Raw genomic sequence first — 22445 nt, 5'->3', positions numbered from 1 at the left:
TTTGTAAGTTTACAGTGTTATGGTAGAAGTGCAGCCAACATTTCAATTGAAAAGTTACTATTAGTTATTGATTACAAACCTGATTTCTTGCTGCTGCTGTGGTTTTTAAAAACTCCCATTAATGTAGAATATTCTAAAACCAGTTATCCATTTTCTTTCAGTTTTTTTAAACATAAAATGCAGTTGGATCTGATTGCATGGGGCATGCATAAAACTGCTACTGTGCATTCACTTTGCACTCTTTGGTGAATGAACCTTTCTCTTTTTTTACTCCTTCATGATTTTTTGCTCATGCAATACTCTATCTAAGGTGCTCAAGAAAACTAATTCAGAATAACCTTTAATATCATTATTTTATAGTTGGGTGGGCAAAATCACAGAAAGCTTAGTTTTTTTTATCCAAGGTCTTCAACGTGAATAAGTGGTCTGACGTAAAATTCAGCTAATTCTTGGGCTGTGACCTATGTTTTCCACAGTGCTGTGGAATGTATCAGCCATTGCAGATGGCACCCTACATCTACAGGTACTGAACAGTACAGTGGATATAAAATAACTGACTCTCACTACAAAACAAATGGTTAAATTTGTGGATTTCCAAGTAATTTCTAAACAATGGTTTTTACAATATACATGCTATTGAACAGAAAATGTCAGCTTCCTGCCAAAAGCTTGTTTTTCTTGCATACATTTCACCTTAGAAATTTTCTATAGCATTCAAGTGTGTCCATAATACACAAGGTGAAAATCTCAGGCATAAAATTGTTTTTGTATCGTAACTTTGAAATTTGTGTATTACTTGTATGAGTACCATTCCTACAACATGCATAGCATTTGTAGAAGTCCAAACAAGTAATTCTGAATATTTCCATTAAGTGCTTTTGTTTTACTAACTAGGCAATAAGGAATTTCTTTTTTTCCTGCGCTGGCTGGTGTGTTGTTACCTTCATTCTGGGAGTCTGTGATCGACACAATGACAATATAATGCTGACAAATGCCGGACACATGTTCCACATAGATTTTGGAAGATTTTTAGGTCATGCGCAGACATTTGGAAGCATAAAAAGGTTAGTATCTATAGTAACGCACATAGTAAACTTCAAAGCAATGTTCTGAAATGTCACAGCCTTATCTGCTCCCATGGAAAAACTACAAATGAGGTCACGCTTTTTTTTTTTCTTAATTTTCCAAAACACCTTTTGTTGTTCACAAAACCTCTAAAAAATATAGGAATGACTAGAAGAGGAATTAAGAGAGGTTGGAGATCCCCTTTCAGTCAAAAAAAGAAAAAAAGTAGATAAATATAAGTCCTTGTTTGGTCAGAGATTGGAATGATGCATTTCAATAACGACCAGAATAATAGTCTATGCCAAAATAATTCTCATGTCTGTTGTTTTTTTCTAACAGAAGATTGTTCCTATAATGGAACCAAAATCATAGATGTATCTAAATGACCACTGTCTTCCCATATTCATAGAAAATCAAATAATTTTCACATAGACATGGATAATAATTACATTATTCCTCTGTGGGTAAAATTGCAAGCTTTTTCATTATCTTTTGAAGTTTTATATCAACCACACTGAGCTCAGGGGCTGTTTCGTAACTATGATTTGACCTAAACAAGACTGTAGTTTTTCTATGTTTCAATCTGGGATGTAACTTTCCCGTAATAAAGATAAAATAGTGTGATCATGTATTCAAGTTCCTGATGGGATCATACTATGGAGAGATGAATTGGGATGGAATAAGAATACATAAAACAATGGCAGTATGTGCAAAACACAAAGAAGCTGTTATAACAGAGTAGAGATGAACCCTAATGATAGATAGATAGATAGATAGATAGATGATAGATAGATAGATAGATAGATAGATAGATAGATAGATAGATAGATAGATAGATAGATAAATGATCCCTAATACTGACAAAATGTGATGTGTGTGGGGGGAGTTGTCTTTCCTCCATGTTTCCTAATAATTCCAGAACAAGTCCCAGAATTCAGTTTGAGCTAACTTTTCCTTTCTTTCTTCTTTTTATTTTTTATTATTGTAAGCTGGCCTTTGACTGTTCTAGACTATCTCAGTGTGTTAGACGGAAATAACAGTGTGGGAGTATTGATATCAGGGAAGCTGATGGGGATAATAAGTACTTCTAAGTCAGGCAGTCAAAAGATTTAGTTGTGGTGCTCAGAATTATCATCAATCATTCAAGATATGCTCCCTTAATCCTCCTTATTTGCTGTGAAAAGAATAAAGCAGAACAGAGCAATAAAAATAAGATGCTCATGCACATTCTGAGTCAAGTGCTGCATCCTTCACTTCAGCAAATTTTGTCCTGGAGCCTAATAGGAATTTCCTTGAGCAGTAATTTTGCATGAGTGAAGAATCTAGTTTGAGTGAACAACTGGATGAAGCAAACACAGGGGGACACACAACAACCAAATTTAAACAAAAATAATGTAATAGCAATAATAAAAATATTAATTTTACTGTTTTACAACTACATCTTACTACATCTTCTTATTAAGTCTATGAAAATTACTTAAAATATAGTCACTTCTATAAGCAACCACAATTTTTTCCCCAGTTTCTTTATGCAGTATATTACTTTAAAGCTATAGGCTAAAATAATACATTTCTGGACCTCTATTCATGAAGTGCCCTCATGGTTCCATAGTAAAACTAAGACTTACATGTAACAGCAGGTTGTGAACATCATGGGACAATAGTTGTCTTTCTTATACTACATGCAGGTGATAATGACTACCGTTCTCATGAGCTGTACACACCTTCATGAAATGTAACATGTTAGTTGTAATGCAGGAACACAGGGATATCACATTTCTATGTCCCATAAATTTCAGGCTTTCTCAAAATTTGAAAACCTCAGTGCTATTTGTATCTACTCATTCCCACAAGAAAAGTCCTGAAACAGGTTAAGCCTCTGGTTATTTTAACAGCTCTTTATATTGGATTTCTATTTGAGTTCTTATTAGATTTTTATTTGAGTTCTTTGCACCCCCAACAATATTGAACGTCTAAAGAAATATTAATAAAACAGCAGTACAGTGCTTTCAAATCTTTAGAGTTATTAATGCTGACCCTTGAGGTTATGTACAGTAGATACTGTACATAGAATTGTGAAGTTCTGTAGGTGGCTTTAAAAAATGAAAGTCATCTGATGCGAATCCCTACACATGCCACTGGTCTTTACACACATCACACAAATAAACTTGGTTTTATTTGTAGAATAAAATCTGTGCAAATGAATGAGGGCTTATAGAAAAGGAGTCCATTTCTGAACTGTTTGTCATTCCTTCAAGAATTTAAGAAGCTGCTTGCCACAGCTGCCCTTTTTCTGTTCTCAAGGAGCTCTTTTTGCCATTACCAGACTTACTCCTCATACAGCTTCATGAGGATAAGTCCTCTGCAGCATTCTGCATATTTCTGCTGATGTAAGTAAAGTGAAAGGCATACGTGGCAGTTTTGAGACTGGCACACTGTCATGTATGGTCTGCAGTTCTTTCTATCAAATCCAGTATGAGTCTTCAGAGAACCCTTTGAAGCTGGTATGGTTCATGCAGTCATTAGCACTTTTGTAATCATGACTGTGTAACACCACAACATGGGATTAGTTAACTTTTCTAATTCCTGCCCTCTGTCTTTTCCACTTTTGTGTACAATCATAGTGCGGCAAATATGTTAAATAGTACTGTCTTTACTTGGGTATAGGAACTAGTGTTTCAGAAGTGTGGAGGGAGATGTATGCTGTATCCAACCAATAGCATAACAGAGCTTGGCAGGAGAATTATTCCCAAAGTCCCATAGGGAACTTTCTTACTAAACCACATTTCTTTTCTTTCTTTTTTTTTTTTTTTTTAGTTATACTGGATGAAATATTCTGTAAGTGGTAATAAAATACTCTTTTTCATTCTCTTATCCAGACCCTGTATTTGACCCTAAAGTCTCCTAAATCAGTGCATTCTACAGATATACTTCAAACTGTATGAGGAAATGCTTCTTATTTAATTTCATGTAATTGTCCCATTTGTTATATAACGTGTATTCTGTGAGAATCATCTTAGACCCATTCCAGCTCAAACAGGTGTAATATTATCCAGGTAATCATACAGGACTAGGAGGTCAGTTGTCATAGGGTACAGAAGGTGTCTGGCTCATGGTTTTGCCTCTGTGCTTTCCTTTCTTTTGTTTTCTTCTTTTTGGTTCTGACCAGTGCCTTTTGAGAATTTCTTCTTTGGTGAATTAAGAAATAAGAGATTTAAATCCTGTGCTAATTGAACTAATCCTGACTTCATCAGTCTCATCTGCTCCACTACCAATCACTTCCAGCACTGTCATACATATTTTTTCAGTCAGTGATGTATAGTCTGAAACCTGATGGCAAGATACAGAGTAGTCCAGCTCATGGCACACTGTGAATTCACACTTTGATAACCTAGGTATCTTTTTTTTTTTTTTTTAATGCCAATCATCCTGATTATTTACAACACTCACTGGCCTTTATTTTCCCTGATCTGAATCACAGACACACTCTTGTCTCTTTGCCAAACTAGTCCGTCATCTTGGTGTGGTTTTCCCAGAAGTTAAATTTGCTAAACTGGTTTTCTTCTACAAAGGTAATTAATAGAGGCAGCCTAACTATTCCATTGGGAAATTCCAGTTTTTTGAAGGAAGCTTCTAAAATATGGGAAAATTATGTTTCCCACACTTTCTTCCTATGTGTTTTCCTATACTGAAAAACACTGAACAATGTCTGAGCATGTAAAAAAATAAAGTGACACTTTTTATTTTAAAAGTAACTTATTTTATTTTTAGTGTTAATAACCTAAAATGACTGTTACTGCTGCACTGGAAGTGTTTATTTAAAAAAAAAAAAAAATTCAGGTCTTTCTTTCTAAACCAGAAAAGTTGGCAAATAGATAGGGAAAAATAACTTGTAGCTACATTCTTTAATTACGTTGTATCTACATGTGTTTTCTACCTTTTTATAAAAAGTGGGGAAGAAGGAAGATAGGAATTTGAGAATTTCACTTTTTTTTTTTTTTTGTGCCTATTAAAAATTTTATTTAGGGTACTTATCAAAAGAATTGACTAAAACCTGAAGTAAAAACTTAAAGTAGAATCACTTTTCATTTTCTAAATTTGTACATGGAAACTGTTGGAGTAACCTGTATTACCTGCTGTGAGATTTCATTAGGAATTCTTGCTATGCCTATTTATTAATTTGTTTTCTGCAGTTCAGATTTATTTTTCTGAAATCATTGATCTGGAGTTCCTACTTTATGTGAACTGGTAACTCCTAATTATCTGCCAGGATCCACTTTCATCACTTCCTATATGCCACTTTACAAAAATCTCTAGCTGAAATCCTGGAAAGATTTAATTCCATAAATTAAAGAACCTTAGTAGCTTCAATGATCTTAATAGGATTATACAGATGTTTGAAGATAGTCATATACATAAATCTTTGCATAAAGACTGGAAGGTGAAATATGCATGAAGACCTAACGGGGAAACAATGTCACCTTCAAGGTGACAAGGCCTAAAGGGGCTTGAATACATGAGGCATGAAGTCCATCACTTCTGAAAGTCACGTGTCTGTAATTGCCCTGAATTAAACACCAAAAGCACAAGTCAAGTCTGAGAACATCTGAGCAGCACAAGTTGCAGTCATGAGTTTCAGATGCACTTCTGTTATATTTGCCTGTCTTAAAGAGTATGTGTTTATTGTTGCCATTCTGATGCTTTCTTTAATTATCAAGCCTGGATAGTAGTTTGCCCTTTACCACTGGTTATTTGTTTTCAATAATAGACTCTTCTGGAGGGCATTCAAATAAACCTTTTTGGAATGAGAGTAAATTATGTTCACTGTCCACTTAATTTTTTTGGTTATCTTTTTCAAAGTACCCATACAGTGAAGGGAGGTGCTGTTTTTCTCACACAGAAAGTACCCTATCAACTTTCTGCTTCAGAGATTTTATTCCTGCCCTCACCCCTTCCCTCCTTCTCTTTGTATTAGTCACCCTGTGATTTTTCTGTAGAATGTGACTCTAGAGAAGGGAAGTTTAACAATAAAAGAGAAGTAAAAGGGGAAAAAGACATCATGTTCACTATCCATTTTGATTATATTATTTTATATGTAACCCTTTTTGAAGTATAACTGTTTACAGAGACAAATACTTTCTCTTTTCTGCTCCCATCAGAAGCATCTTATTGTATTACCTCTTTCTCCAAAAGTTTTCTATACATACCTTTTTATGTTCTGACACATAGTCAGGTATACATCAAGCACTTCTAAAATAATTTCTGTTGCTTGATCCTTGGTTTCTTTTTCTGCTTGTTCTGCACACTGTGCCTTTGTCCTTCATCCTTTACTGGGAAGTATACTGATTTAATTCATGTAGAATTTTACCCCCTGCCCTAGGGACTTTCTGTGCAGTTCAATTTCTTCATCACAGGTTTATTTCTCTACTTCGCTTGGTGATATACAAATCTCCTGCAACCATTACTGTGTTTTCCAAATAGCTGTCTCATACTGAAAAGACCTGTTAGCTGAATATTTGATAGCTATGGAATATAACCCTGCTTGTTCTACTTATTTTAAGCCAACTTTTAAGTCTGAGTTTTAAAATCTTTTCCACTAGTGAGGGTCAGTCAGAATACAAAAAAGCAGATGTCCAGCAATCTCTATTAACAAGAAGAATTGCTTCAATGTCCTTCTGAATTAAGTCTCAAGTGTTTTGTCAATAGGGTTAGTAGTGAACTCCTAACAAATCTGGAAAATTTGACAGGCTTAGAAAGTGATCTAAGGTATCAGGAATGCTGTACTGAGCACTTTCACATATAGGTATTGAACGTGAAGTATATAAAGGATTTAAATCCACCTTAAAATTGATATGCAATAACAGTCTGATATCTGGTGACTGAATGCAAGCTGCCTAATGTGTGACTGTCTGAACAGGGGATCCTAACTCAGCTCAGAAGGTGCATAAGCTGGACACAGTGATGCTTTTTAACCAGTCAACATAAGTTGTGCATGGTTGCAATAAGATAGTGTTTGAAACTATTGAAGACATGTATGTTCTTAAAGCAGAGTACATCTTCTTTCAGGGAGGATCTTTTCAAAACTATACATTCAGCTGACTGTATGAAGTGGTTAAAATTCTGTGACCATAAATGAATAAATTCTGTGGTCGGACCCCAGAATAACTAGTGATTGCTGCAGAGACTGGGTCAGTGCAGCCAGAGTGAAAACCATCAAGAGACACCTCAAATTCTTTGCTTTCCCGTCAATTTTCCTATTAACAAGGTAAGGTTCCAGATGAGTCCCTGTGGCAATACACGCTGCAAATACTAGGTGTGCACTAGGGTCTGTAAACATTTCTGACCTCACCTGTCAACGTTTATGTTAGCTGTACTGTCATCATAGTAATCCTGTGGGACCAGGTGTGATCAAATCTCCATGATTTACAAACTCACTAACTTCAGTTGGCCCACAGTGAAAGGGATTTTAAGAAGTCACATTCCCTTGCACTTTGCAAAAGGGGAATAATAGTTACTGTGGTTTAGTTTACATGAGAAAACTACACGTTAACAGAATGATGAATCTGAGCCCTTAGCTTAAGTGAGGGTTATAGCTTGTTTTCTACCATATCTGCTAAGCATGATTAAATCTCAGTGAAACCAATTCATTTACTGGCAGAAGCAGATGAATCTTTCAGAATAGGTCCATCCAATCTGTGAAACATTTCTTTAACTACTGATCAAAATAGCAGGTATGTTCAACACTGTGATTTTACTGGAAAGATAACATTAAGGCTCTTATAGTGAAAACTAATGATAATAGCAAAGTTGATATACACATAAGAAGAGCTAAATGAATAAATAAGGCCATAATGGTTTAACAACTCTCCCCAATAACCTAAAGAAATCAGGAGATTCTTTTTAGTTTCATAGAATCATAGAATAGTTATGGTTGGAAAGGACCTTAAGATCATCTAGTTCCAATCCCCCTGCCATGGGCAGGGACACCTCACACTAAACCATGCCACCCAAGGCTCTGTCCAACCTGGACTTGAATACCACCAGGGATGGAGCATTCACAACCTCCCTGGGCAACCCATTCCAGTGCCTCACCACCCTAACAGGAAAGAATTTCTTCCTTATATCCAATCTAAACTTCCCCTGTTTAAGTTTTAACCCGTTACCCCTTGTCCTGTCACTACAGTCCCTAATGAAGAGTCCCTCTCCAGCATCCCTACAGCCCCCCTTCAGATACTGGAAGGCTGCTATGAGATCTCCACGCAGCCTTCTCTTCTCCAGGCTGAACAACCCCAACTTTCTCAGCCTATCTTCATACGGAAGGTGCTCCAGTCCCCTGATCATCCTCATGACCCTCCTCTGGACTTGTTCCAACAGTTCCATGTCCTTTTTATGTTGAGGACACCAGAACTGCACACAATACTCCAAGCGAGGTCACTGTTTCTTCCTTTAAATATAGATGTTAATATAAAAATAATATGTGTAAAATTGTAATCAGAATTTAGATTCCAAATTAATAGTTAGAAAACTTTTTATGCAGTAGATATCTCAAACAGCAGCATAAAGGGCAGAAAATAGAGTTGAAACCATGTTATCTTTTGCAAATGTAGGTCAAAAATATTAGATGGCATGTTTTGAATGGCCAGGCTATGTAGTTTATCTGAGGCAAGGTTGCTCAGGGCATTCAGGCATCTTTCTGTCTAAGTATTAATGGAATAAGGTCAACACTAAATTCAGACCAGTTTACCCAGGGCTATGCCCAGCTATATCCTGCCAGGGTAATCTTGCCAGGCAACCTGTTTCAATATCTAACTATCCTTACAGTGAAGGGTTTTTTTTCTTATGGCCAGTCAAAACCTCAGCTGTTTCAATTTTCTCTCTTATTCTAGGTGTTTTTAAAAGCTGTTTCAAATTTCCCAATTCACGTTTCTCTTCTGTTCCTATTTATAGCATTGTAATGGCTATTTGGCAATTGAAATTCAGACTGTCGTGTTATTTAGGTGTGGATGGATATGTATCAGGTCTGCCTGATTTGAGGAGTAAAGTCTCTGCTAGAGCCTGCTTACGCTTCAGGAGCAGACTTATCAATGAAACTCTTGGCTTTACTACAAGAAACAGAAAGCAGAAAAGTTATCTAAACATATCTGAACATAAATTTGCAATACAAGCCAGTGAAAATGCAAATGTTATTGAAGTCAGTTGGAAAACTTAACCATCAAGTCCAGCAAGTGTTCATATTTTATGCAAAGCTCAGAACTACTGCTTTATTATGAGGTCACTTAAAATGCATTTACATCATTTAGATTCTAGGCTTGTTGAAGAGACTATCATCTCCTGTAACAGTGATCAGAAGAATAAGCACTATAGAGTTCTTCTGGAGCATTTATCTTCTTGAATGGTTATTTTTCCAGGAGAGGATCGTTTTGTGAAATAGAGGAGAAAGAACACATATAATATAACTTGATGCAAGTTAATGTAGCCTTAGCACAGCTCCTGTAACTTTCAAAAATAATATTAGCATAAGTTAAGAAGGCACTGCCTAGACAGAACTGTTACACTCAGCCATTTGTGGAGGGTACCTACCTGTGTTCCAGTATCAAAATGAAAGGATACACCAAATGGCAGACTGTAAGTTTTGTGATGGGACTGATAGCTTTCAATATTTTCATTAGTAATCAGTATGATAGGATAGAGAATATGTTTGCTCATATTTTAGTGGAGGCCTATTGTAAAAGTTTTTGACTATGATGAAAGTTGGAATTAGCATTTTTTCAGTATAATACTACAGACAAGTTGAAAGTGAGTTGATAGAATATTGAATTGGGAAGCAAGAAATACAAAGCAATCCTTTTACTTCACGCAACACTGGTAAAACTTCAGCTGGAGCATTTTCAACATTTTACTTTTAGAAAGATGTGGATAAGGAGTCTAGAGAAATTACATAGTCCAGAGAAAAGCAATTAAAATTATCAGACATCTGGAAAACAAGACTTATGAGAAAAGGCTGAAACAATTGTCTACAGAGATTGAGGAAAGACATAATAAGTCTGCAAATACATTAGAGGCTGCTGTAAAGAAGATGGGATCTTCGTGTTCCCTTAGGAAAGAACAAGAATTAATAGGATGAAAATAAAGCAAGGTTAAATTAGGCATTAAAGAAAAAAACTCAGCAAGGGGAGATACTGGAACAGAAATCTGATAGGGAGTTTAGAGAAGAACTAAAAATTTTGAGAATAGGCTAAATAAGCATGTTTATGGTTGATTTTGTCCTAGTAAGCAGAAAGATGGGAGTATCTCATGTTCCCCTTTCCAGGCATATTTTTTAATGATCCTTTATGTGCTTGCTGGGGACGGATCATGTTCTGCAGTTGTTCACTGTTTCATTCTTTCATGTATGAGAGGAATATGCTTGCTCATGTTTTTTTTCTGTGTCTACAAATATATATGATTACTATGATTAGATATTTTCACTTGGCTTAGAGAAATAAGCACTTGTGTTAATTTATTTTGTGAGTGTTCTTCAGTAAGCTTTGGCAAAGGATGTCAGCATTCAAATGATGTCAGCATTCAAATGCTCCCTAAAAGCCTTTCCTATTTTACTGGATATATCCAAATTTCATGTAGTCATACTGAATGCTATCATCAGTCACTCTTGACTCAGTCAAAATGGTTTTAAAGCAGTCAAGGAATCTGTGGGGGCGTAGGCTGTTGAGCAGCTGATTTCTAAATTGCAAACAGTTCTGTATGGTTTCTCATGCACAGTCTTCTGTGGCCATATGACAACTTGGACTACAACTATTTTGATCTCATTGTATTACTCTGTGTGACTTAAACTTTTCCATAACTACACAATTAGGAAGTTTAGATTGGCTCAGACTAAAGGTCATTTTTTGTTCATCATCTTATACACTTTTCTTAATATATAAGGAAGTCAGTGTATCATTCTCTAATATTTGGTACTGTGAGATTCATAGTAGGAAAAACTAAAACCATTGCTGACCATACAAGCTTTGTTAATCGGTTTACATCTAGTGTTTCATAACAAATCCTGATTATCTTACTGGTCTTCTAGGAATGCACCATATTTCTAGTCCATAGTGAAGCCTCAGTAAACGTTCCCATCACCCCAGACTAAGTTTGTTTTTGCATGGTGATCTTTTTAGTTGCTGAGGTTTCCTTTGTTTCCTCCCTCTCATGACATGTCATCCAAACATCCTTAATCTCCAGAGGAACTGCAAAACACATTCCCATGAAAATCTTAATTCTCTAGAGCAGTACACAATAAGAAAACATAAAACCACCATAAAACTAGACTTGCTTCTCACTAAATCGCTTGAGTAAACTCTTTTGTCACAGCCATCATGAAGTCTTTAAGGTCCAGGACTGCAATGAGACTCTGCCATAAACAGGGATACTGCCTTTTTGACTGATTTCTGTTATAAAAGCAAAGGATGATGCTCTGATGGAGGCAGAACGCTGTAATAGATGCAGATTTTAGGCCAAGGGGCTCTTTGTCCCTTTGGCTGTAATACCACTACAAATTGGTCTTTGAACAGCCTATGTATATAAAGTACTGTAGGGCTTAGCTGTGATCTTGAAGGTATGTTTTAATTTCATGTTTAAATCTTTTAGATAACTTCATCTGAGCAAGCTATTTAATAGATGTATGTTCAAGTGAATGGCGTCTTTCATAGTTATTGTCAGGCCTTTGGACACATTGCATATCTTCTGAATAAATGCCATCATATAATATGATCTCAGCTATATTCTGCAGAAGACTGTCAGTTAGAGATGTACTAGTTTAAATATAGAAATACAGGCTGTGCACCAAGGTATGGTTCATTTCCATGTGTGTGTGTGATATATTAGAATCCTCATGCATCACCAGGGCATGCATTGCCTTTTTTCTTATACAGGCTAAAACATCCTCTGCTGATGTAAATTTTCCCATTCAGCATGGATGGTGGCTTGACTTGGCTGTTTGTAATTTTGCTGGAGTAATTTTTAGACTATTTTCTTCTATGTTTTGATATTATTCCCTTCTATGGTTTTATATTCTGAAGGAGTTTGTGAAAGCTGCAAGGAACATTTTGCATCTATATGCAGGCATTCAGTCCTGTCACTTGGGTTTTCAGAATCCTTTATGGTACTTTTCAGTGAGTAAGCATCTCCTCCCTCTGAAACTCTGCTTTTTAACATTATCAGGAGAAATGACTGTGTTGTTCCTTCTAGTGTGTGTTCTCTCCTATACTACATTGGTTTTGTATGCATTTTTAATTTCAATTGCAAAGTGTTCCCCTCATGAGCAGCTGGCTTAGACATGTGCAGGAATGGAGCTTCAGCATCTGACTGCTTGCAGGGATTACCTTGCAGGAGGGGCTCTGATATCACAAGACCTTGAGCAAAACCAGGGAAAGCAAACTTCTACATCCTATTTTGCAGGTTAATAAGGGAGGACAGGTCTACGACCTTAGAAATTTAAGAACCTTGTAAAACTGCTTAAAATTATCTTACAAATAAAATTAATCTGCAAGTAATATAAATATCAGTTATACATTCAAATGGATACTTTAGCAACAACAGTAAGGGAACTGACTAGCACTGCAGCCATTGCATTATGTGGAAATTGGCCCACAGCCCAAACCAACGATGTTAACACCATATTTCTTCCCATAAAGGAATTTCTGATTGCAGTATCTGTTTTCAGCTCAAGTGGCTTAATGCAGGAGACATGGACTAGCTCAGAAAAGGCTATGTTTTTATAGTGTGATTGTCTCTCTTGATGCAGTTGGACATCAGAAACCAAATAGGTATTTTGAACAAAATGCCTAATATGGAACCTTTACAACAGTAGTGTTGACTTGGAATATTTTAGCCCCAAAACATAATGCAGGTGAGAAACAGATTTGGGGTTTGTTTATTCTCAAGATGATAAAATGCTTTCAAATCAGGATTTGGTTTGGACTTCTGGCCACTGCTTAGTGAAAATGTTAACATTGCTGATTTTCTCTCTCTCTTTCTTATTTTCTTCAACAATTTCACTTCCATGACCCTAATTGTATTAATTTATTTAATACTGAATATCTATTTTAAATACCACTGCTAAACAAAAGATAAGCTAACGAATGAATGAAAGAAGATTCTGGGGAAATCTTGATCTCTGAAATCAGTAATAGGCACAAGTTTTTAATTCTCTTAGAGCTACAGCATAAAACTACACAATTACTATGTAACATGCTATAACATAACTGTCACACTGTGAACTTACATAGAAAAACATGGTAGGAAAGAACTACTATTGTGGAACTACTATAACTTCATCATTCCTAGTTCTACCTATCTGAAATCATACAACTTGTTGTCCACCAGGACCCTCAGTTCCTGCTCTGCAGGACTCCTTTCTAGCAAGTCAGCCCTCAGCCTGTGCTGAAACGTGGGATTATTCCTGTCTAGATCCTTCTGAACGACAGCACAGCACTCTGGGGTATCAACCACTTGCTGAGGAGGCATTCTATCCCTTCATCCAAGTCACTGATGAGCAAGTTGAACAACATTGGACCCAGTATGGACCCCTGGGGGACACTTGTTCAGCATGCACTTCCTGAGCTTGCCTATGAGGATGCCATGAGAGGCAAGATGATCAGGGGGCTGGAGCACTTCCCGTATAAAGACAAGCTAAAAAAGCTGGGGCTGTTCACCCTGCAGAAGAGAACGCTACGTGGAGACCTCATAGCAGCCTTCCAGTATCTGACGGGGCCTACAAGGATACTGGAGAGGGACTCTTCATTAGGAACTGTAGCGACAGGACAAGGTATAATGGGTTCAAACTTAACAGGGTAAATTCATGTTAGATCTAAGGAAGAAATTCTTTACTGTGAGGATTGCAAGGCACTGGAACAGGTTGCCCAAAGAGCCTGGCAGTGTTCAATGCCAGGTTGGACAGAGCCTTGGGTGACATGGTCTGGTGTGAGGTGTCCCTGCCCATGGCCGGGGAGGGGGGGGGGGGGGGGGGGAACTAAATAATCTTAAGGTCCTTTCCATCCCAAACCATTCTGATTTTATGACAGTGTCAAAAGCTTTGCTGACATCCAGGTAAACAGCACCCATCACTCACCCCTCCTCTATCCAGCCAGTTGTCCCATTGTAGACAGCAGTCAGTTTGGTTAAGCATGATTTCCCTTTGATGAATCCATGCTGACTACTTCTGATATCTTTCTTGTCTTCTGTGTACTTGGAGATGGCCTCCAAGTTGAGCCATTCCATCACCTTTCCAAGGATTGAGGTGAGACTGACTGGCCTGTAGTTCCCAGGGTCTTCTTCTAGGGCCGATTCCCATGGAATTCTTCCAAAAAGGTCCCTGAAGAGGCCAAAGTTATCTATCACAAAGTCCATGGTTGCAATCTTATTGCCCTGCTTCCTCCTTGAATGATACTGAACTCCATGATCTCATGGTCACTGTGTTCCAAGCTACCCCCAACTTTCAAATCAGCATCCATTCCTTCCTTATTTCTTAGTATAAGGTCCAGCAGCACACCTTTCCTCATTGGCTCATTGGTTTCAAAGTTAGTTTCAGTGTGAATCAGGAAAATTTTCCAAACAGAATGTGAAGGCCACCTGAACATTTCTTGTAACTTAGACTTCCAGCCGCAGCCTTGAATCTCACAGCAACTTGACTTTCCATCTGTATTGCAAGGCAGGTGTTTTTATGGGAAAATGAGGAGAACTCCTAGGAAAACTTCTCTGTCTCATTTCTGAATGAATCAGTAAGCAGAGTAAGTTCAGACTCATCCCATGTTTGAGGTGTTAACAAGAAAGAGAGATCTTCAAATTTGTTTCTGTATTCAGGCTTCCTAAGAATATTTCATTTATTCAAGTTCATTTAGAATTAAGGGTTAACATGCAGCGTATACTTCCTTGGAATATAGCCTTCTAATCTGTTTACATGCCTCTGTATACACAGTTGCAATAAGTAAATCACTGCAGTAGTTTTGTCTGTGAGGATGCAGTATATCAGGCCTCTCTGAAGCTATCAAATGATAGGATTGTTAGCAGAAACCTGGCTAATCAGTTTTCTTCTGCAATAGCATGCCATAACCACAAACCGTACTAGTGATAAGAAAAAAAGGCAAGACATTCTGTCAGATTCTGCGCCTCATTTATTGTAGAATGAATACAGTAACTGCACAAAAAACAAGACAATGTATTTTAAGTTTATTCTGTTAAAACTTGGGTCAGAAATATCCGTTCAGTGTGCATAATGATAGCATCATATGTTGTATTTTTTTTTTGTCTGCACTGTGGAGTTGTAGGATTTTTTCTTAAATTCACTTCTTGCCTAGTAGGGACTTGGTATTTATATCACATCCTCTTTGAGAACTTGTTTCTAGATTTACTTTCAGACTGAAGTCGAGAAATTAACACAATGAGAGTTTACAAAGAAAAGCAAAGAAGAGACAGAAGAAAACATGTAAGCTCCAAACTTGTTCAGTTGTGGTATTTCTCACTAGGAAGCTCTTGCTGTGAAACCTGTCTCTGCCCCAATTAGTCAGTGACACCAGGCACAGCAATAGAGCTGTCCACACTGAGGAAGGGATGAAATAACAAGAAAGGTAATACTGGGAAAAGAAATGTGAAGAATGAGCTACAAACATTAACTGTATTGCATGATTAGCTATTTTTGGTGAAATTTCTCATGTAATTGTTCTCTTTTCCAGGGACCGAGCTCCCTTCATCTTCACATCAGAGATGGAGTATTTCATCACAGAAGGTGGAAAAAACCCACAGCGTTTTCAAGAGTTTGTGGAGCTTTGTTGTCGAGCTTATAATATAGTCAGGAAACACAGCCAGTTGCTCTTGAACCTGTTGGAGATGGTAAGAAGTTTGAGGATGAAACCAAAAATCAATTTCCTCTTCCCTTTTACCACTTCTCTGCTGCCTCCAGTAACACTGTGATTTAAAGAGGTATCAGCTGCACTGCTGGAAATGTTAGTGCTGGTACTTCTTGTGGAAAGAAACTATGCAATTTCAGTATTAATTTCTGAGAAAAGAAAAGCTAAGCTATTTGGGAGTTTTTTTCCGTTTATTAATGCCCACTTCTTAACAAAGCAGTAGAAAACTGCAAAAGAAGCTGGGTACAAGTTTCACATTCAGGAATTTCACTCAGACCTTTTTCTAGGTCTTCAAGAAACCATTTACCAATCCTGTTTACAGTTACAGCAAGGCAAAGTAAACTAAATATTTTGCAGAGTGGGTGATACGACAGTACCTAGCAGCCTTGCAGCTAACAAGGACACCATATGAAAGTTTTTTTTGCACATTTCCATGGTCCCTTCTTAGGGTGGCAAACGCAGGAAAGACAGATCACTACATGTATTGACAAAGGTTTAAAAATCCTTTTGTATAGGATTTTCAGATCTCTAGAAGTTTTTGTTTCTTGAGTATTCCTACCAATTCACATGCTGTGGCAGATTCCATAACTGCTTTATGCCCCTGTTAATTCTACCCTGCCTAATGGGTAGAATGAAAATATTAAATTAGCTAATATTTGCTAAGTTACTTGGCTAAGATACTAATCCAAAACTTATGTCCAGGGCCCCATGCGAAGCCTGGGTGACTAGCCTGTGCATGAAAAACTCAACACAACCTTAAAAACAGAATCCTTGCTGAGGCTGGGGTACAGCCAAGAAGTTGCTCTGTAAATACTATTTTTTCATTTCCAACTTCTGCAGTGGGGAGAATTTGCTCATCTTTTTCCTATCTTGTCCATGGATTCTCATACAGTGGCAGGAGTAAGTGATTTCCCAATATGAAACAGGAAAGATTGCCCCAAATCTCTTAACCCTCCTTCTAAGTAATCACAGAAGATGCAGCAAAACTGCACTCCCATCATAAAGCATAGTTTTGCACTGAAAGCAGTGCAGAGTGCAGTTGCATGAGGTACTGTCAAACTTAAATAGCCTCTGGAATACTCAGGAGCATCCCTACTTTCTCATCTACAGCAGTAATCCCTGCATTTCTGAAGAGGCTGCCTAAAACTGCAAGCTGCAAATATAGCTACATCTTCTGCCCACCTTCTTGTCCCCAGTGCAGTCTCTTTTGTGCAAGCAGCACAGATAATGATGTAGATTACTCTGAGATAATAGAGATTGTTAGGAAAATGTTCCCAGCAGGAGCACTGAAATAACTAGCTATCACTGCCTGACTATAATTCAGGTTTGTCTATATTCAGGACATGCTGCATCTTCCTCTGTTTCTGCTGATCTTTAAGGAGAGGTAATAGTGCTGAGCTAAAACTCATACAGATAGGTTTTAGTATTTGTCAATAGGCTGCACTTCGGTCAATTGTATTCCATTTCATAATTGAAAAATAACTGGCAGTGTACTTACACCCCATCGATGAGCACTTCATATCAAGGGAAATTAAACAAACAAGAGAGGTTTGCCTTAGTTTTGCCAGAGTTTGGAAGGATGAGTCTGGCTCTGCACTTGAAATGGGGTGTTGATCAGAAAGTGTAAGTATCAAAATGTTTTAGTTCCATGGCTCATTTCTAGAAAAGTAAATAGAGCGTGAAAAATTGCACTTTAAATTTATTTCCATGCAGAATATCAGATATCATCATGAAGGGGCAAGATAAACTAACCCACTGCTTATTTGTAACAACAACAGCCTAAGGTTTCCTCTTACTGTCTACATCTTTCCTTCCCCCTCCCACATTCTGTTTTCTGAGATGCTGTTTATAAAGCATGATTAAAAAAATCTAAGCAATAAGGCTATTTCCAGAAATGAATAGTAAACTGTGCCCTGGATGGTTGGTAACTGGTAGTGCCTTCTAGCAAACCATGATTATGAACAGTTTGGGGGTTTTGCCCCAGTTTGGGAGTAAATGATTTTTCTTGGTAGTGAGCAGCATGTTTCTAGAGCTGTACTGACATTTGCTGCTGGGAATAAGAAATAATCCATGAAGTTTTCATCACTTTTGAAAGCAGAAACATCTGTGGGAAACCCAAGAGTCTGCTGGCAGAGTTCAGCTATATATAAACACCTGTAGTTCATCAGCTTTTCTCTCTTTAAAGATTTGATGTGAAGTGTTATAAAGAGGGTGATTGGATGACACAAACACATTGTAACTAATTTAAAGAAATGCAGAATCCATTATTGTTACAGATAGAAAACTATTAAAAGCGGCTTAGAGATGACACTAGACAGCAAGTAGTTGATCCACTTGCCTCTGTTGTGACAAGAAATAGGTTCACCTAATAGTATAGAACAGGACACAGTACCTAGACAGAGCACATCTAAGAGTTGAGAATCCTGTGTCCCCTATGAAACATACTAGTCTTTTCACCCTTCTAAATTCAGGAATGCCATTTGGGAAAAGAGGATCCCGAAACACAAGTTTTGGAGGTCTAACACATGGAAAGTACATGCCACTGCTATTAATTTTTCATGGGATGATGGGCTGGGTGTCACACACCATCTCTGAATCCAGGCCCAAGGAGGATGTAGGCAGCTTCACTCAGTGAGTCAGAAAGTCTGGGATAACCAAGTGTGGTAGGTCAAGACATGTGTGGCCAAATGAGGGAAGCAGTGAAATCACTTAAATTTAGGCATTAGTGACATTTGAGTTGCCTTAGGAGACCTGTAGTTGTTTTCACAACAGTTGTTTCATGTCTTCTCTAATTAGCATCTAGTATCACTAGCCACAGTGTTCAGAAACATCCTCCATCAGGGGACTGGAAACATGAACCATACGCTATATGGAATAAAAGGGATTAAGCAGTATAATAAGCCCAGCCAAAGACTCCTTGTTTTTTTGCTTCAGCAAATAGTTTTCTGCCTTTTACAATGAAGAGAACCTAAAACCCATACCATACCTTGTTTTTCAGTTTCACTGCAGATCATTTAGATCCTGTTCATATCTAGTATTGCTCCCTTTCCTAATGCAAGGCAAGAAGCTTAATTTGCCAATTTGCCTGTGCAACAACTCTTTTTTTTTTTTTTTTAAAGGGGCAGGAGCTGTTATCTTTTATAAATGGGTTGAGGGCATTTAGAGAGATGGCATTCTTAAGTGCTGAATGCTATTATCCTTGCTCTCACCTCTCTTAAATCCACCTCATTTAGCTTTCTGCCTCTCTGGTCCTTGCTAGCCAGACCTCTGTGGGACAGCAATCTGTCCAATGGTGATACAGATTTGGGATGATATGAAGCAGGATTTTTCTCATAATGCCGAGAAGGCAATATACAAAATATTGAAACTTGACTTAAAAATATTGAGAAGGTTTGAAGGCATAAATAAAATATGCCCCCCCCCCCATCTCTTTTCCCCTCGCTCTATTTATCTCTCAACCAAACCTTAAAAAAAAAAGCAGTGCTTCAGTGCTTTCTTCTTTCTTTGCTGTCACTTGCAAAACTTGGTGGGTCTTTCTGTCTGAGCTAGACATAAATATCAATGAAGAATGCACAGCAGTGACTGCAAATTCAGATAAATTTCCTTCTGAGGAATGTGGAGTGATTTTTTCTCCATTACACACAAAGCATCGCTCTCATCTTACTCTGATTGTTGAGAAAAATCAATAGGTTTTGAAGTAAGTAAAAATTATTTTTGTTGCTGAGATTTTAAAAATGCCTGGAGATAGCTGTATGGGCAATTGGATGCACTCAGTTGTCTACCCTACTTGTGTTGGACTTGTGCCCTACTTTGCAAGGGAAATATTTGCATTATTTGTCTTTCAAACCTAACTTGACCAACTAACTAGAGTAGCACCATCCGTCATTGATGGATAATGATACCCTCTCCAGAGGGCAGTTCTCAGTGCCCACATTAAGGCTCCTGCTAAGAATCAACATCTCAAAGATCTTTTCTCCTCCACTGACTGTAAACGGAGTGAATCTATGACCCCTATGCAGGAGAAGTCCAGAGCAGTGATGATAGAATTAGTAGTTACAAATGAGAAGGTGATGTTGCGCTAAATTGGATTAGGAGTATGGTAACACTGTGTGCATAACAGAAATGTGGTTACTATTGTTCAGGTTGCTGAATTTGGTTGCCTTCCCTTTATCACCATTAGAAGGCTATGAAGGAAGCTTAGCAATGCGCACATTGAGATTATGAAATCCAAAGAGAAAATAAATAGCTAAAACGGATTGGTAATTTTAAACCATGCCTCAGTACTGGTACCTCAATGTGGAGGTTTATTATGCCATATATTCACCTTAGTATTGAAGGCATTGCTTTTGTAACAGAACCACTTTTCAAGACAGCAAAACTTTGTGTTTTCCAAGAAGACCTTTTGGTGTAAAACTTTTATTTCTGAAATGAGTTAGCTCAGTTCATTTAAACTTCTTTTCAATAGACCAGTGACTAATGATATTTCTTTCCTTTAAGATGCTGCATGCAGGACTGCCTGAGCTAAACAGCATTCAGGATCTGAAGTATGTGTATGATAACCTCCGTCCTCAGGACTCAGACCTCCAGGCAACAAGTTACTTTACAAGGTAAAACCAGAAACCTTATGTCCTTCAGGCATGAAGCAAAGCTGTCAAATTAAAAAACAAAACAAATCTAAACCAATCAATCAAACAAAAAAAACCCAAACAGAAAAAACAACACAACAGTTTTTCTGTTATGATGTTCAAAGGTCCTAATCAGTGAAATGACACAAAAGGGTAATTGGTCTTCACGTTTGCTTTTGAAAAGTTCATTTCTTATGCACATTATAACCAATCTCCTCAAATTTCTGGAAGAAACAGTTGTGCATTTGAGGTGCATCTTTAACAAGTCGCTTATTTAGCACCTAGAGATTTCTTTGGCTTTTATGTTAGAACCATCCTGACTTATAGCTTGTCAATTTTCCTCCCTGCTTTTAAAGCAGCAGCTACATATTTGGACTGCATAAAAGGGTTCAACTTGCTAGTGGTCTGAGTGAAGACCTGGAATTCCTGCCTGTTAGTCACATTTCTGTTCTTCTTTTGACCTGTGTTGCCTCAGGCAAGTTACTTTTTCTGTTAGCCATAGTTTCTTCATCTGCAAAATGGTACTGATTCTTCCTTTTTAGCACTAAACAGACCTTGTGTGAATATAAGTATGATCAAAGTTTGATTTGTGTAGGATAATGAAACTTTTCACTTGTTTGTGATAATAACTGTGGATTATTGATGAGAAGCTGCAGATGATGTGTATAAAATCAGTCTTGGGCCAGGCCTATGCATTACATATAATTTCAACTGTTGATGTTATTATGCTCCAGATGGAGCCAGTGGAGACTGTCTGGATTTGGAAACTCGCTTTTCCATTCTAAACACAGTACAAGAAAAAAAAAAACTCCTTATCAGAGCCTGTCCTGCGCAGCACCGTCATTTCCCACGGACAGTGTATGAATTCATGCATGCTGGACACACAGGCAAAGCAAGCCAGACTCTTCCGACCTTCAGTTCTGGTGCAAGTGCAGGGCACATACCCAGTTCACAGCCCTGGACTTTTGAGTGAAGGCCTCCTTTCAAACTCAGAGCCCTAAAGGAGCCTGCTATAAGACAGCACTGTTCTTTGTACATGCAAACTGCCCTGAGGCAAGAGCAATCCCCCTACATTTCAATGCAGCCCGAGGACACATTGCAATGAATAAATGAGATGAAAGCTTGAACAGCAGCTGAGCTGTTGAAAGCTTGAACTGGCAACTGAGCCAGTCTACTTATTATTACAGAGGCCTATATGAAGATTTTGGGTGATTTGAATTGTGTTATTTGCATGTTTCCTTTTTGTGCATTAGAATCAGAAACTAAGGCAGCAAGTTCAGAGAAGGCTGGAACAGAGGCCTAGAGAGTTTAAGGAAGACTCTTTGAAGACAAAGAGGAATTTCTCAAACAAAACTGTTGTTCAATTACTTTACACACAGCAGAGCAAGAAGTTCCTTCTCTTTTAACACTTGTTTTTTCATATGCTTTCACTCTTGCCCCTTAGCAAGATTGTTTTATTTTAAAATTTAATTACAGCTTCACATTTACTTTCACCTCCTACCTTATCCTTTCCTTTAAAATTTTACATATTCCCAAATGACAGACTTATATTTCCACTTCAAATTGGAAACATGCAGTTTCTAATTAAACTGTAAAAGTCTTGATTCTGTCAAACAGTTTAGATAGTTGTATCTGTCTCTCATGGATAAAAAACCCAATTCATTTAATTAGTGAAAAAAGACTAGGATATACATAACAGACAGGGAAATGTGAGTCTTGAGAGTGAAAATTGCATTAGTGTCATGCAAAGCTCAGAGCTAGGGCCCAGTGCTATTCTGGAGGTGGAAAGGATCAGTTCAGTTATTCAGGTATTTCAGTTGGGTAGGACTAAGGTTATAGATAGGCTTAATATCACTGCAGTCTTGCTTAG

The 22445-nt window shown here is 37.6% G+C and overlaps 1 protein-coding gene across 1 annotated transcript in view; it reads left to right on the top strand.

The window, feature by feature from the left end:
- PIK3C2G (phosphatidylinositol-4-phosphate 3-kinase catalytic subunit type 2 gamma) overlaps nucleotides 1-22445 on the top strand; it is a 207892-nt gene that overhangs the window by 127235 nt on the left and 58212 nt on the right. The window contains exons 24-26 of the mRNA XM_061444643.1: nucleotides 895-1064; nucleotides 15777-15933; nucleotides 20448-20557. Coding sequence (XP_061300627.1) covers nucleotides 895-1064; nucleotides 15777-15933; nucleotides 20448-20557 — 437 coding nt within the window. The remainder of the gene's footprint in view (nucleotides 1-894; nucleotides 1065-15776; nucleotides 15934-20447; nucleotides 20558-22445) is intronic.

Source organism: Pezoporus flaviventris, unplaced genomic scaffold, assembly GCF_033815535.1.
Source record: "Pezoporus flaviventris isolate CSIRO_AGI_PZ_B2104156 unplaced genomic scaffold, CSIRO_AGI_Pfla_v1 ptg000002l, whole genome shotgun sequence".
Taxonomy (NCBI): Eukaryota; Metazoa; Chordata; class Aves; order Psittaciformes; family Psittacidae; genus Pezoporus; species Pezoporus flaviventris.
The sequence above is the reverse complement of the archived record's forward strand: the minus strand, read 5'-3'. Positions and strand labels throughout refer to the sequence as shown.